The sequence below is a fragment of the Ornithodoros turicata genome, chromosome 5, assembly GCF_037126465.1.
Source record: "Ornithodoros turicata isolate Travis chromosome 5, ASM3712646v1, whole genome shotgun sequence".
In the NCBI taxonomy this organism is placed as follows: domain Eukaryota; kingdom Metazoa; phylum Arthropoda; class Arachnida; order Ixodida; family Argasidae; genus Ornithodoros; species Ornithodoros turicata.
This window is the reverse complement of record NC_088205.1, coordinates 963567-980256: the sequence shown is the minus strand read 5'-3', so window position 1 is coordinate 980256 and position 16690 is coordinate 963567. Positions and strand designations below refer to the sequence as shown.

Sequence of the window (16690 nt, the reverse complement as noted above, 5' to 3'; positions counted from 1 at the left end):
GTGTAATATTTCGCCTTTGAATAACGCGTAGCGATTCTGCGCAGCGCAAGGTTGGTGATTTTGTTCAAAAGCTAGCTCGAAGCGTCGATTCTTTTTAATTGTCTGACGTGTTGGTTACGAGGAGAAGAAATCCTGGAACCGAAATGGGGGCAGAGTTTTGCAGTTGAACTCGAATTTGTCAACTGTCACTCTGCAGTTCATCAACTGCGGTGTAACTGCGAGGTGACGAATCCCCGCACCGGCTGTGCTGTTTGGGGTTTTCCCTAGGTTTTTCGGCAGACTTTCCAGAAGAATGTGGGCACAGTTCCCCCGAAGTCGGCCCAAGACGCATACTAACCCCCACTCCTTCTTTCTGTCCTCTCTCCATCTCTCCACATCTGAGCTCTGCTCATAGCCACAGTTGCTTCGCGGCGTAAACATGGAATAAAAAAACCTGCAGTGCAACCGATACACAGCTGTGATGTCCTGTCTCCTCCCATAAAGCAAGACGCAGCCGGCCGCCAACCATTCCATGCTGTAACACACTGCTTCACAATTGTACACTGCTTCTCTTATCTAATCTTATCTAACCATACTGTAACTGTATTCTCATTTGCTCGTGCGGTGATTCCTATGGCTATATGACCACAACACCATGCAGAACCAGTACATTTCTGGTTAGCTTATGCAAATGGTAGTAAAGAGACTGTATTAAAATACTATAGGAATATCCTTAACACATTAGTACAGAGGTAATCAATCTTAGCTCTCTCACGAAGAAGCGATGAGAGCTCTGTTTCTGGAAACGAGGGAGATGCACTTCTGCAATATATTATCGAAAGAAGCTTCGTTATTTCGTGGGAGTTTCAATGGTACCTGATGGCTGTTCTCGGCTATGGTCAGTTGGGTCAGCAGCTAACGGGCTTGTCATGTGTTGTGGACGACACCATTTGTTAGTGTTCGGATTGCAACGGATATTTTTCGTCCATATGATTCCCCAAAACGAAAGTGGCACAGAGCTTTTCCCACGTATCACCATCCATTTGTCGCCGGATATGTCGAAAGTCATTATCTTGAAGCCTCGGGGTTTTGTACCGCAAAATCCCGCGAATTCGGGACCTCGGGAACAAGGGATCCGAACCCTACCTGTAACGACGTGCATTTAGCCGCCGCGCAGTTGACGCAAGACATGAGCCACAACGCTATATTTCCACAATGACAACAACAACTACATGAATGACGATGAGATAAGGTGATTCCACAATAATTAACAGATAGTATCAAGCAAAGACAAGTTCATGTCTGCAATGTACAAGTGTCAGTATTACGAAACAACGCTCGTTCGAATTCCAGTTCTCATTTTAGTTCTCCTTCATCCCTCCCTTGCGGAATGTGTACAAAGCTCGTTTTTGTCGTTCGCAACGTAGTCTCTCCAGTCGAAGCCAGGCCTCCGCTTGAAGGCGATTGGTGGGAAACCGTAGAAGTTTAAGTTCTTTCAATCTACATTTTTCTTATCTTATTATCGTTATTTATAATCTTATTTTCAATCTACATTTTAAGATCAAACACAATCTATGATGAAGGACGTGACTACTGTGGCTATTATGAAGAAATAAGCTACCATAGGCTCCAAATCGTCCATAATGCGTCACTAAACTATTTTAAACTTGGATTACTTGTAAGAGCATGTTAAAGCATGAGCATGAACACCACTTCCAACGAACTGCACATGTTGTAACATTTTTATTTCAGACACATGAGCAGAAATAAACACACAAAACGATATTAAACTTTACACAGGTGTTTCTGTGCTGGCTTTTGGTCACGACCGCTTCGTCGGCAACTGTTCAGGGACCTGTAACGCAGAAACACACAAGCAAAGAAGTTGATGCGAAAGTAAAATATATTACTGGATAAAGAATAGTCACGTAAGAACGTGAAGAATTCTTCATCCATTTTCACGTTCTGTTTTCTAAAACAATTTTAAAGATTGTGTTTCGTTTTCACGTATAGGTTTGTTTGTTTGTTTCTAAAGAAAAAAAAAAGGGGTATAGTTACGGTTTACGTATAGGTAAGATCAACATCCAGGTTACCAGCAACAAAAGGAACGAACACTGCTGCAAGTACCGATTTTATTTTCTCGTACTTTTCGAGATTATTTTTCACGACTAAAGCACCATGATGTGAAGTTCTTTGAAATCGCTCTTCCGACATGCGTGCTATTAAACATACATTGACAAGCCTCTCGTGCATGTTACATCGTTGATACGCATTTCCCGTAAATGTACTTAAGTGTTTGGTAAAACTTATCAACTTGCCCGAATGAACGTCAGGAATACTCTACAATCCGATTGTCCAATAAATTACGACCCGACCCTTCACGCTCCTATCATTTGCCATTACCTACTATACAACTCATTTTATTCAATTTTACCATGGACAGGCTAAGACAGCAGAGCCAATAGTTACCACGTGACAACTTGTATTGATGATCACATAGTCAAAACTTACGTCTCCGACACACTGCCTGGCATTCCCGACGTGTTTGGAAGTTGTTTGCGTTCCCTTGGCATCCACCGTAAACAAATTTCTGGCAGTGACGAGTAGCGGGGTTGAAGTAGAAGCGTTCAATGTAGGCCTTGCAGGGACCCTGCACAGGCGGCAGGAAGCAGATAGGGTTCCCCTGCGGCACGGAGGCTGCGGCTTTGAAAACACAAACACATTAAAAAGCAACGTTTGAGACGCATCCGCTCCAGTCGACTTGGAAACTATAGTGTCACTTAATTCCTAGTGAAAACGGTATCGAAAATCCCACGCGAAATACTGGTATAGTTTCGCTGTTATGCGTCGGAATACATGACAAGAGCAGACGGATGTTGAGAGTATGCTGGAATTGGCTCTCAGGAAAAACGAGAGAACGTCATTCTGAAAGCGGCCAATGATAGGAGGCGTTTGAGAAAAGGAATGCCGTTGCCTGAACGTCTAGATGGTGCGTTTCCTCCTCTAGCGCCGCCCTCTCTCTCACTCATTCGTTTACGGAGTAACGTCACGCCGCTGGAACTTCTGCGGAGGCAGCGCTGATTTTTTAAAATTCTTTTATTTACTATCTAAGCAGTTTTGGAACGAAAAGGTCGCAGTATAAACCAACAAGTTAATAAGCAAATAATAGCAGTTGAAGGCGCTGCAATGCAAGCGATGGCACACTTGGACACTATTTTGGGTTCGCTGCTGCTCCTATTTTTATGCTTCTTTGCAGATATTCGCGTGCACCGCCGAGGTGCACGGCTTTACCACTTTTTTTATGCGCGCACGAAACGATATATTTCTATCCACAAACGAGGATGTGTATATGACCACAGCCGCGCACACCTCTAACTACTGCGTACTGAGCTGACTTCATAGGGCTCTGTGCCGCCATAGACCGTCTCATGAATTACCGTTGGACGTCGTTGCATTTAACAACCTGGCTCGCCCAATCCTCAGGTCGGGTGTGGCATCAGGCCTTTGTCTAAAACCGGTGGAGTTTACATCTAGGCTACACCTCAAAGGCGGAAGCGAAAACATAACCGCACTCTAAAAAGAGAGGCGGTGGTAATGGTGACGAGATCGGCTGAACTTGATCGCATAACACGTTCTCTGCCATCCGCCATCCTGAATGACATGACGTCGTTCTGCACCCTGATCGTTTAAAAACGGGTGGCGTACGCCTTCCTGTGACACTTATGTTAGTTGTCACAAAAGGGCGTACGCCCCGCGCTTTCCACAAATCACGAATTATCATTCTGTGCAATGGTATGTGGTGAACTTCTGTTTTAATACCATCATCTACAGAAGGGAGTGATAGAGCGCCGTTTTTTTAGGAGCTCTGGACCACATATAGCACGCAATCATCATCGCGGATGATATCGCTCTGTCTCCCGATAAGCTGAGAAAAGGGGCGCACACCTTTTTGTTTATCAACTCTCCTTCCCATCGGAAGATAAAACGGTATTACTTTGAACGTTGGGTAGCCCAGAACGATTTATGCGACGAAGAGCGCTACCTGTTGTGCCTAAAAATACGTTCTCTATACTCATGACCAACAACCTACAAAGTAAAAATGCACATACCGAAAACTGCGACCAGAAGGATAGCAAGTATTAACAAGTGCTTCATATTACAGCTCGTTACCTGTCGTGTATGTGTAGAGCCTTCGTTCCGAATATATATATATATTCAGCTTTTTACTTCCCTGTTTTCAAGGAGAGTCAGGTTTTCCCACGGGAATCCTGGTCGTTCTTTTTGGATGAACATCAACTGTTTCACAGCTTCTTGCAATGCTTCTCGGATGGTATAGGTACATTGTTGTGTTCAAATATATTGATTATTACCCAGGGTGTTGCAATACATATATATCTCCTTTGTCTGTGCGGCCGAACATCGACTACGTTTTATTACGAGAGGATAGAGAGGTAGCAAGCGAGCTGGTGGTATAGATCTATAACTTAAAAACCCGAAACTAGGGGGGGGGGGGGAAACGACAACACATACAAGATCTCTTTTTTGTTATTTTATTAATTATTTTATCAATTATTTTATTACGTTTTATTATTTTTGTACTTCACACACACACACACACACACGCAATCTCCTGCAGTGGTGAAATGTATATTCAATTATTTGTTCTTCGGAGACTTTGCGTAAAACAACAGAGAGTTGGGTGGTAATGCGCGTAAATAATTAATAATGGCAAACTCATGAACGAGGGTATACCATCAATGATAAACGGCAAACTGTTGGAAAAATGCACTGCCTAGAAGCGTCGCTTTTTTGTTTGGTTGGTTATGGAAGTGGTTTATGGTCCTATGGGGTAAGAACGGTTGGCGAATGTAATATGGGGGATGTCATATCGTGTCATCCAAGGCCTTTTGTATTGCAAAAACTGTAGGATGGGACAAGCGCAAAGCTTGCCCACATCGCATCTCAAAAACTGCTCTCGCCTTGGAACCGAAGAGCAGGCATCTACCACTTTGTCTCCCTTCCAATGCCTTCCAAAGCCTCGCAAGTACACTAAATGAGATGAAATGAAATATGACAGATTCCTGTATAGCATATGCTTTCTTACCAGCTGTAATGTTAAGCAGATGTTCCATCTGATGTCACCGTAGAAGTTGAATGGAGCGAATGTGTATATATGTAGTCATAATATAGTATTTGGCGTTAAATGGAAGGCAGTGTCGCCATAGTTATCTATTCTTGCCTATGAGTACACAACCTGGTGGTGGTGGTGATGGTGAAAGGGCTTGCCGTTGTCGGCCTCACGTATGTGGGCAACGTCACGACTGACGCCCTGCGGTCGCTACTACGCATTAGCCAATCAGTGTAGCAGAGATGACACTATCATTTTCGTTAGTTAATGGGTCATGGGTGGCCCATAGTATATGATACCATAACCAACGTCGAAGCAGGATTTGTGGAGATTTGTGGGGAGGAGGCTGCTAAACCTCGAGCGAGGCTCATGTGACTGTTTATCTCTCTGCCTGATTACGAAACACACAATCATCAGTGTCGAAGCAGGATATGTGGTACGTGGGGAGTAGGGTACTAAGCGTGGAGCGAGGGTGAGAGCAGCACTATTTTCGAGATGTGATATGTGCAGGCATTGCGCATCCTACAATTTGTTGTGTGCCGGAAATGCAGGAAGACAAAGTGGAGGAAGGGAGAATGGACTGCCTCGTGCGGGACGGATTTGCAGGCATTCTGCCTTGAGCTGACTTAGCAGTTTCGGAGCAGTCGACTACTATGAATTTGCATCGACCGCAAGTCTTTCTGCCGTCTCCGGACAAACCACGTACCTCGAAGCCTGTGGCGGAACGGACTACGCATCAACACTTAAGAAAACCATCCTTCTCATCTGCCTCGGCGTCGAAGGGCAACGTGTCTTTCGTACTTTACATGCTTCTCAACAGACCCAACGTCCTCTGTAACGAACACTGCTCCCGAAAAAGTTTACGTCAGTGCCGTATGCGCGCCTTGGAAGTCATCTATACCCGCCAGCCTTAAATCGAACGGTGGAACGTTATCGCTTTCGAGCCAGAGCGCAGCAGCCCCGTGAATCAGTCGATGAATTTATTACTGCCCTGCGGACCTCGAGCGTGAATTGCAAGTTCGGTAACATGGCAGAAGATATGATTTGCGACCAGCTGGAGGAGAAAACTTCGAGCCAAGCCATCAGGGATCGTCTTCGACTGGAGCCAGACCTTACCCTGCACAATGCTATCGCCTTTGCCACGGAAGTTGGGCAAGCACAAAGGGCATCTGCTCTCCTCGCTGTCCAGCAGCATCAAGCAGCTACTGTTTCCGTGGTGGCTCAACGAAAAAAGAAAACGTCTGTTTGTTGAAAAACAAAAACAGAAAAACTTTGTTTCCGGTGTGGTTCGACGAGGCACTTAGCAGACTGTCTTACTTGTCCTGCTCGGAACAAGATTTGCCGGTCCTATAACAGGAAAGGCCACTTCGAGTCTGTATGCCGGTAAAGTTCTGCTACGGCGTCCAAGTCCACTGTCAAGTAAGTGCAAGCTGATGTCTACGCCACGTCGACGCCGGACACTAAGGGAATCTTCTGCTAAGTACAAGCTGCGGGTGCACCACTACGTCTGTTGATCGACACGGGATCTGCTGTCTCCCTCTTGCCTTCTACGATGCACCTGCCTCTCTTCAAGCCGAACGTAGTACTCCGCGACTACCCGAAAGCAGTGATCCCGCTAGAAGCAGCCTTCACTTCTATGGAGCGTTTAGGAGAGAGGACCGCCAGCTGCACTTTTCATGTCGTAGACAAGGGTGCTGCCATCCCCGGTATGGATGTGTTGCAAGCACTGCACATTGCTATTCTTCCTTCTCTGCAACTTTGTAGAAAGTTTTCAGTGAGCCCTGGCGGGCACGTGCCTCCGTGCTTGGCGAAATTCCTCAGGCTATTCTCGGAAGTATTGAGGCTTGCCAAGGGCTACAGGCACAAAATTACAATGAAGACCTCAGTGAAACCGTTGCAGCAACCGATTCGACGTGTCTCGCTGGAGCCTCGTGCAAAAGTTTCGGGGAGCTCTAGAAGCTGGAGAATTCGAGAATCATTGAGCGCCCTGATGCTCCCGAATGATTGTGTCTCCCATTGTCGTCGTATAGAAGAAGGTGGGCGAACTCAGACTTTGTGTGGACCTCAGAAAGCCCAATTCAGCTATTGTCATCGCGCCCATGTCAGCCTTTGCCCCACATGGAGGACATTTTTCATCAACTGGCTGGAACATCGTATTTTTCAAAGCTGGAACTGTCTGCCGCTTACCATCAGCTGGAGCTAGCGGAAGAGAGCCGCAACTTGACCGCATTTGTTACACACGAAGGTTTATTCAGGCACAAGCGTGCGTGCTTCGGTTTGGCATCGGCAGCTGACGCATTTCAGAAAATGCTGACAACGGTTCTCAACGGGGCTCAAAGGCGTTTTTCACTACCCCGACGATATCCTGGTGTATGGTACTACGATGCAGGAACATGATGCCAGGCTCGATCGAGTACTTGCAACATTGGACGGCGCTGAACCAAGACTAACTGGACTGGACTAACCAGAAGAAGTGTCTTTTTGCAACCCGAAAATTGCATTTCCTTGGGCGCACCTCGTCTCCTTATGGTATTGCGTCTCCTTCAAGATACATTAGCGGTCATCCGGAATGCTCCTCCTCCTTAGGACATTACGCCTCCACGATCTTTCCTTGGTCTTGCATCCTGAAGTTTGTGCCACACTTTGCGACCGTCGTTGAACCCCTGCGTTACTGCTTCGCATGGAGATTTCGTTTACGAGGACGCAGGAGTAAGAAACTGCCTTCTCCAAACGCCGGTCTCGGAGCTGTTTTGCAGTCACAGCACACCGACGGTTTCCGTACCGTCTGTTTCGCATCACGGGCTGTGACGTCAGCAGGGTATTCTTACTCAACGGGAGAGAGGGAAGCCTTGGCGAGCTTGTGGGCATGCGAGAGGTGGCACGTACTCCTCTTCGGACGAAAATTCACGCTTCGTACAGACCACCAGGCCCTCGTCACCCTCTTGTCAACACAGGGTACTGGAAGGCAACCAATGCCTTGATAGGTGACTCCATCTGCACCTGGCGACAATTGAACACGTGACAAGTGCACCGCGGCTCTGAATTCACAATAAGAAGTCCATATCCATCGCTTCGTTCACCACTGGTTCTCTTCGTGAGTTCGCCTCCTGGATCTCGGAAGTGTACGCGCGGAATACTTGAGTGTTTGCAGCTTGAGAATTTGCGGATATAATCTTGCAGAAGTCACGTGCAACAGCATACCCGGACCGCATAAAAGACAGCGCTCAAATGATTTTTGGGTGGGAGGATCTCTCTCAGACTCCGGGCCACGCTTCACACTCTAGCAGCGCAGAACTGACGCTCTCTGTCAACGTTCTCTAGTTGTTCCTGTACTACCCTGGAAGTGCATGCCGCGCTTCTATGATGTCTTGAAACTGCCCGAATCGTCTAGCCGGCAGAACCGATACAGGAGACACCATAAATGCTATCAACGGACAACCTGAGCCAGTGGTACTCAAAAGCAGCTCTGCAGTCAATATATCCAAAATTACGAAGGAACTATAAAGGAATTAAATGTCAAAGGCAGCACAATAACCCGTCTGCAGTGGGTAACCATCACAAGGGCATACATGGGAGAGCTGATGTTCTAACCAAGTAAGGTCAATATATCCTCCTACCCTGTCAGCCATTCCAAGTAACATTCAACCTCGTCACTCCATTAAAAATCACGTATCGGCGTATCGGCCAAAATCACCGACGTATCTGCCAAAGGCCAAAATCACCGACGTATCTGCCAAAGGCCAAAATCACCGGTTCACGTAGTGGATTACCGCATGGTGAATTACATGGTCCTAATAGACCGACTCCAATGCACACCTCTGAATAAATGTCACAAGCGCTGACAAGGCAGCATCCCTATTGTCAGGTGACCGCATGAAAGATCCGATCTTCAGTATGCATATACACTGTCCTGCCGGTGAGGTAGTCTGCAATCCACGTTCTTCTGTGTTGTTCACACTACCAACCTTCCCGAAACACACTCAATCAGCTGGACTCTCGCCCCCGTCTTTATGAAATTTTGCTTTTGGTCCAAACCCAGTCCACCAACGCTCTACCCTGAAAACTTTTTTGAGCACCGTAGGATTTCGGTCCTCACTGTGAGGTCCCACATCACCACCAGGAATTAGGTAGGGCGATGAAACTGCCCAATCATCATCATCATCCAATAAGGATGTTGTTTTGTCTAATAAAAACAAAAATATGTATACTGGCACATAAGATGCAAGTTACAGTGGCACCAAATGAACGGCAGAGAATACAAATAATACGCCAGTGGTATTACTGGAAGCCATGTGCTTTTTGCGTGAGTGAAGGAAATTCGAATATGATGTGTTGCCAATGTTTAAGCGTGACGTTGTTGTGTCCGTTTATCGTTTCGAAAGAACGTCGTTATAGAATCTGGAATTCCTCAAGAAATTAGCTCGAGACCTTTTCTTGATGTGCTTGCGCTTTTTGAACAAGCGGAAATGTCTTGTGTAGGAAGGAGACAAAAAGCGGTATTACGTTCAGTAAACTGTTTTGTTTTCGTTCACTTCCGACCAACGCTGTCATTGTGAATCCGACGCAGCATTTAGGCGACTCCACAAAACATCCTCCTTTTCAACGCAAACCGCACGTCACTCGCCTATCGCCAACTCTATGCTCCTCCCATTTTGCCGTGACGAAACAGGCGGCAGCCCTATCCTGCTGCACTCCCTTTATTTTCCTTTGCCTAACACTATAACGCTCAGCACATATAGGAAGAACAACGTAAGAGAAACATCGTAGTCGTAAAAAATAAACGAGAAAGAAAGAAAGCCTGAGGCCAGATCCCCAGACGCGCTCAGAATCTATCCACTTTGGCCATGATAGCGGACGCAAGTTGCTAAGTTCTCCTAATCCTTTCAGGCCGCACGCACTATTCATCCTCCTGAAGCAAACCTATTGCTCCCTGCCAGGGATGAACTATATCCCGCCTACGCTGCTCCTTCCCTGTCTTGAGCCTTGAGCTCTGCTTGTCTCCGTGCCCTCGCCCCGAATTTATTTTCATTTAGCCGTCTTCTTCCTTCTCCACACGCATATATATATACCCGCACGCTTCTGGCAATAAATGGGATAAAGAGGTTATGGGCAGGGTCATGGTGGGTATCCGAAGCGAGGCAACATTAACTTCTTCCTGGAGAAATCGAGTGACGCGCGGATAGCCGTTAGTGGTCTCTTGTTTCTTGATGTTGTTGTAGGGAGGCTGTCCCTTCCAGGGATAGTCCTGGAGGAGAGAGTTGTAGTTATAAGAAGGCGTGCAAGTCTGCTGCCGGAGCTGTCGTTGAACGACTGCAGTCGCCCGTGGTAGCTACGATGACCGTCCGACATGGTACACGGACGGTGGTTTGCCGGTGGAGGTTACCTTTGTTTATCATTGACTTCCTAGTCCTGGGTGGCTTTGTGGCTGCCGTTCATGGTGAGTGGTATTACAAACTTGTGCTCACGTGCTGTAGAATAGCCTGGAGCTTTCACCGCGATGCGTCCTGAGACTTGGACTATATGGTGCGCATGAAGGCAAAGCTTTTCCTCGTCCACTCTCAGTGGTGATTAATAAGTGATTCGTTCGGGTACTCTGCTGTAAGTGGGTAATGTAATTTTGCGCCTTCGTAAGATTTCGGTTCACATTTTAAAGGAGCCTTCCACAACTTGCTAACGATTGGGCAGGTTGGTGCATACTTATACTGAAGCGGCAAGAATTGACACAAGACGACATGTCGTTCTGTTTTTGTCTTGTGTCCATTCTTGCCGCTTCAGCACAAGAATAGCACAATTCCTGCGTACGACAGAGCTTCGAAGATGTATTCCATATCGTCGCTCTTCGTGAGAAATGTTACACGTGCGGCTCGCGTCCAAGTTAACTTGAACACCGCTCCAGCCTGCGAAGCGGGAAGAGGTCCACCCTGCCCCTAACAGAAAACAATGCCTTCATAATGGAGGCCACCCCTCTAATTGTAAATAGATGACCAAAACGCCCTATACCGTTATTTATACTAAGTACCACCAGGGTCCGGAATGCCGTTCAAGTTAACTCTCATGCAAGCTGTATGAGTACCCCACTTGAGGACTACGGTACCATTCTTTGTCTCGTGACTGCAGGGTATGACCCCTTTGACGACGACAAGCGACAAGATCTGGTGCCCTTCCCTCGCATGGGCCGCATGTACACATGGGCGGACAAGCGTCAGGGCTTGGTACCTTTCCCACGAGTGGGCCGATCGGTGTCCGACGTAAAACGGCAGGGTCTCATTCCCTTCCCACGTGTTGGACGATCAGTCTCCGAGTCGTCTGACGCCTACTGGGGAGACACCGGCGCTACGGCCGACAATGACATCACAGAATCGCCCTACACTGACTGGGGCATCCTGGTAATGCCGTACAAAAGACGTTCTAGCACCTTCACTCCACGTATTGGACGCAAACGAAGGTGATGGACGCGTTTTCTCAAGTGCATTAGCTGATGCCATGTGTGACTACGTATCGTCCCTTTGCACGCAGGTCGATCAACCAAGGTGACATCAACGTTGCCAAAGACCAGGATGATAGAGAGATGTCAAAACCTTTCTGGACGGACACTGGTTACTCCTACCAGAGGGATTCCAGACAGATCATCCCACTACCCAGGATAGGACGGGCATTTGTGCCCAGATTAGGTAACGTGACTTAAATGCCTATGGGAGGGGTTGCCTTTGTTTTAAGTTTCTTTTTTGAGCGTACTGCCGTTCAGAAGGTTGTGTGCTACGAAGTACCACACTGATATGCAAGAAAGTAAAACTTTTATACGATGCTCGTTGACTTAATCACGATGAAAAGACAAAGGGAAGGCATCATACTTGGCACCATGCTGGGCAAACGTTCTATGATTATAACTGCAATAGCTTTCAGTATTTTCCTGTGGTAAACATTGCTTCCAGCACCGTGTGTCCAATATTTCCGGTACACGTTAAAGAACCCCAGGTGGTTGAAATTATATTTTTATAATTATATTATTATTATTATTATTATTATTATTAATTATATTATTTATATTTATCCAATTATTTTGGTAGATCATATCCCAGTGCAGTGAGCAATGCTATGAATTTTGGTCTAGTAGTGCGCGTGGGATACACTCACTTTTCTCAATCGTCTATATTGGCAAATTGCAAATGTCTGTCCAAATGTATTGCTTGCCATCAGTTTCCAAAGCTGTTTTGATTCGTTAGTTGGAACAAGAAAAAATCTGAAAATGTTTGTGAAAAACAGTACTCCGCCACACGTAGTGAGACAGTCGACTCTAGAGTCTGGAAGCTATCAAGAACTATTGGGAAACCATAGGAAGGCTCTACTGGGAGGCAATAAAAACTAACAAGGTACAACGGTGTACTTTACTGAATCTGGCACACAAGATTAATGCAATGGTCTCGTTAGCTCCCGGCACTGCAAGGCACGTGCTGAAGGCTCACTGCAATCTACCAACTCTCCTCCGTGAACTCTCCTCAGTCCCTATTTATCGAGGAAAAAATGCGTGCAGGGTAGTGTCGGTGACAAATCTGCAACATACTATATATGTCAGTGTGATCTTGTGACAGTGTCGTTTGTAAAATGCACATTTCGTAAACAAGCGAAATAAATTATTCGCAGCACTGAATAGACTACTCCGCTGTGAAAGTGCTATAGCGCCGACATTAACGTCCCTCATTGTGGCCGGCATATTTTCCTATTTCTTCCGACACCCGGTCCTTATATCGTTTTACATGTTTTCTTTGTTGTGACATTTCCAAGTTTAGCCGAGACCTTTATCTCCTTTTTACACTGCATTACGTTTCATTGTTTCGGCTCTTTAGTAATGTAGAACTCGTTATTGCGAATCGTATTCCTTGTAATAAGTATTCCTTGCTGTGGTGGGCGGGAAAAACGCGTCGTCTAATAGGCTGATAGTGCCCACCAGCATGCTTTGCGCAGCAATGACGTGTAGGGGCGCAGGTAGTCTATAGAGTCATTTTTGCCCGACGCGCTTACACGTGCCAAGGTCGCGATAAGTATCGCAGCAAGTATCCGGCGTCCATCCATGGTCTATCACGTGGTACTGTTGGCCTCCGACTGTTGTACCAGTAATGGATAAGTAAAGGAGTAAATCTCTCCCCGTTACGCTCGGTTTCGTGGAAAGGAAATTATTACATTGCGCCATCCATCGACATCATTCTATGCCACATAGCTAGCTCCATATTTGTGAGCGGACAAGCGAATTATACAGATACAGGATATTGTGTACTGAATTGCCCCTACTCCCGTAGACTGTGCCCAACTGTGACGTAAGGGTGACGTTCCTCTGCGAGGGAGGTACCCGCTCACAAGCGCAACGCTCACCGTGTGAGGAGGGTTGAAGCTGAAATTCGGGTAATTTACGAAAAAGGCAATGAGTGCCAGGATTCGAACCAAAACCCTCTTGCTTCCTGGTACTCATTGGCTTTTTTCGTGAATTACTCCAATTATGGCGGGCTAGAATTTCACGAGTGAATTGTGTTCAACACTGTCACACATTCAAGCGGAACAACATTTATTCCGCAGTAGCAACACTAAGTTTCAAAACAAAGAAAGGGAGGAAAGGTTAGTCAGGCCGACTTGCTATTCCCACATGCACTTCTATCATGCAGCGGGGAGCGGGCACAAACATGAGGGAATTCGGCATCGAACTTTGATCACATTACAGACACGAGCTACGGGAAACGGGAATAGTGAATATTTCTTGCATGACGTAATCCATGAATGTCTAACTGTGATGCTCGTTTAGTTTAGAGTGCGGCTGCGAATTGCACTGGAGTGTACCATGCAGCTATAACTGAAAGATTACAAGCACAGTACAACAAGAACGAGAAGAACATAGAAATATCTTCTAGCTGTGCAGAGTGGGACTCTTTTCGTTTCGATGTCGAACGGCCTTACCAAAGAGCTGTAAGCGTGCATAAACGTATATTTCACGTGCGCACGTTAAAAGAGCCCCAGGTGGTCGAATTATCCGCAGTCCTATCCTGAGGCACGTGCAGCAGGTCGCCACACAAATAGACTGACAGTAAGAATATACTCCAATTACCATATTTCACGTGGTTACTTGTGTTTCACTGTTCTTTTTTTTTTCTTTTTTCGCTACTCGATATTGGTGTGGTCCGCTGTAAGGAAATCATTTTCAATTTCCAACCATTTGCTCATGTTGTCCGTGAACTACGGCATACTTTTTTTCCGTCTTAGCGCCGCGAAGCAACTGTGGCTATGGGCGTATACATATGTGGTAGCACGGCATTCTCCTTATATAGCACATTTCCTTTCCGTAGGCAAACGACAAGATGATTACCTCGATGACATGGGAACAGACGAATTTGACGGCCAGAGATTCTACACCCCACGTATCGGTCGAGCCTTTACACCAAGGATAGGTCGGGCATTTACACCACGCATTGGCCGGGCGTTCACGCCGAGAATCGGTAGAACGCCGTTCACGCCGAGAATAGGTCGTCGTGACGACAAGACAGCCGTCGAGTCCTCTTCCGACGATGACAAGTCGTCGTCATCTTCTGCAGCTAAAGGCATGTGAAGACCGTCCGTCTACCGTAGGAGGCATTTCCTGAAGAAGGACGTTCGAGCCCACCCCCTTCACGCGATACATGCAGTGCCGTGCTCGCGGAGTGGGAAGAATAATATTCGTGTCACACGCATTGTAATACATTAAAGGCAGGCCCAGAAGCCGAACAGATTGAAGATGATGCAAACGGCGAATAAAAGTATTTTTTGCATCCTATATACGGTGCATATTTATTACGTGTTTCGATAGCATCATCGGAGCGTGAGTTTTGATGCTTCGATAGCTTAGCGCATCGCGTGCGCTGCATCATAATTAAAAGACTACGCGACGCTATAAAAGATGCCATCGACTGGCGCACATATCCAAGTCTCATACTGTCTAGCATCATCCCTTCCCGTCCTCATAACGCTTTCATATGAACGCGAGGGTCTTCTTACTCTATACCGCATGGTGTCAGCTTCATATTGACACTGAACGAGATTGCGCTATAGCATTTATGAGGAATTATATGGAACTGGGCTTCCGGGCCACATGTCCTCGGCTCAAGAAGAACTATGTGCCGAAAATGCGAGTGCATAGGGTGGACGTGCTGTGAAAGCTTCTTCTTGTTGTGGTTCAGCTAATCCGTCTGCTATCCACCACCATGCTGCTAATATTTCAGTAGATTGCGTTGCTTTGGGTAGATTGTTAAGCATGACAGATTACTTTTTAATTTTTTTTAATAATTGGGTGTTTACGTCGTGAGACAACTGAGATCATGAGCGACGCCACAGCGGTCGGTCTGTGGATTGCTTTTTCCCACCTGAGGGTTCTTTAACGTGCGATGAAAGCTCATCACACGGCACCCCGTATTTAACGTCCCTCGCGGAAGACGGCGTGTCTAAGCAACTTGTACCCTGCCACCAAGTTTCTGGCGTCCTCGGCCGGGTTCGAACCCGGACAGATTACTGCGGAGTCTCATGCTAACCATTAATACTGAGACGAAGAATAACGAGAAAGTGAAATCGGCGTGCATCATTATGATTTTTTTTTATTGCGTGTTAGCGCCGCGATGCAACTGTGGCTATGAGCGGCGTACAGATGTGGACAGACGGAGAGAGGACAGGAGGGAGGAGTGGGGGGTGTTGAGACATGGCTGCCATCTTTTCATGCCACTTGGCGCCAAACCACGAGGGAGGCCCGTGCAGCTCCAAGAACGGATTCGGGTCAGCCGTGGATAAGAGCCCTTTCATCCCGCTGACCAAACCGGACATCGCTGGCCGAGTCAATAGGCAGTGCGCCCTAGTTCCCAGACTGTGGGATGGATTTGTGGAACGGATCTGACGCACGGACTGTTGTATATAATGCTTAGAGATGACGTGCTTCCGTTTATGTTTCCTATTTAAGCGCGGGACCCCAATTCTTGAGTTGTCTGTCTGTCTTCAGTCGTCACCATGCTGCAATAAATGCTTGTTATGTTACGAAGACCGGACCCCTGATCCTCTACCTCCATCACGCTACCACTCGGAGACTTGGTTCCCAACAGGGGACAGGGATATTTGTATGCGTCGTGGACCGACTTGAGGGGGAACGTTGCCGACATTCGTCTGGAAAGTCTTCGGAAAACCCCGGGAAAACCTCAGACAGCACAGCGGATTCAAACCCACCACCTTCCAGTCTTCAGCACGACCTTGACTGCCACCAAAAAGGGGGAGACGCCCACTCGGCCATGCCGCTGGTGCATCATGATGAACCAAGACACTTCGCACAATAACGCCGGTTGTGGCTTTATCGATAATTCTCACGGTCTTCTTCTAAAACGATGACGCTCGCACTGTACGAGACACTGCGAGACTTTGCACTATGTTGCAGAGTACCGTAAATAAATGCACACACACACATACACATTGGGTGATGGTGAGGTAGCGATTCACCGCCGCTGAGGCGTTGCTATTGCACATTGGGAAAGGATGAGGGGATGATGATAAGGGGATCGCTTTCAGAGATCCGTCGCCAGACCGGCGGAG

The 16690-nt window shown here is 46.9% G+C and overlaps 1 protein-coding gene across 2 annotated transcripts in view; it reads left to right on the top strand.

Annotated features, from left to right (window-relative positions):
• The window catches only part of LOC135393779 (uncharacterized), a 41231-nt gene extending 26329 nt beyond the window's left edge, over positions 1 to 14902 (top strand). Inside the window, exons 1-4 of one of the 2 annotated variants that reach the window (XM_064624037.1) lie at positions 10168 to 10544; positions 11225 to 11552; positions 11624 to 11778; positions 14437 to 14902. In XM_064624037.1, coding sequence (XP_064480107.1) covers positions 10442 to 10544; positions 11225 to 11552; positions 11624 to 11778; positions 14437 to 14696 — 846 coding nt within the window. In that variant the 5' untranslated portion in view covers positions 10168 to 10441 and the 3' untranslated portion in view covers positions 14697 to 14902. Of the gene's footprint in view, positions 1 to 10167; positions 10545 to 11224; positions 11553 to 11623; positions 11779 to 14436 lie in introns of those variants that run through there. The other variant, XM_064624038.1, reaches the window with a different exon arrangement.
• The last annotated feature ends 1788 nt before the right edge of the window (positions 14903 to 16690 follow it).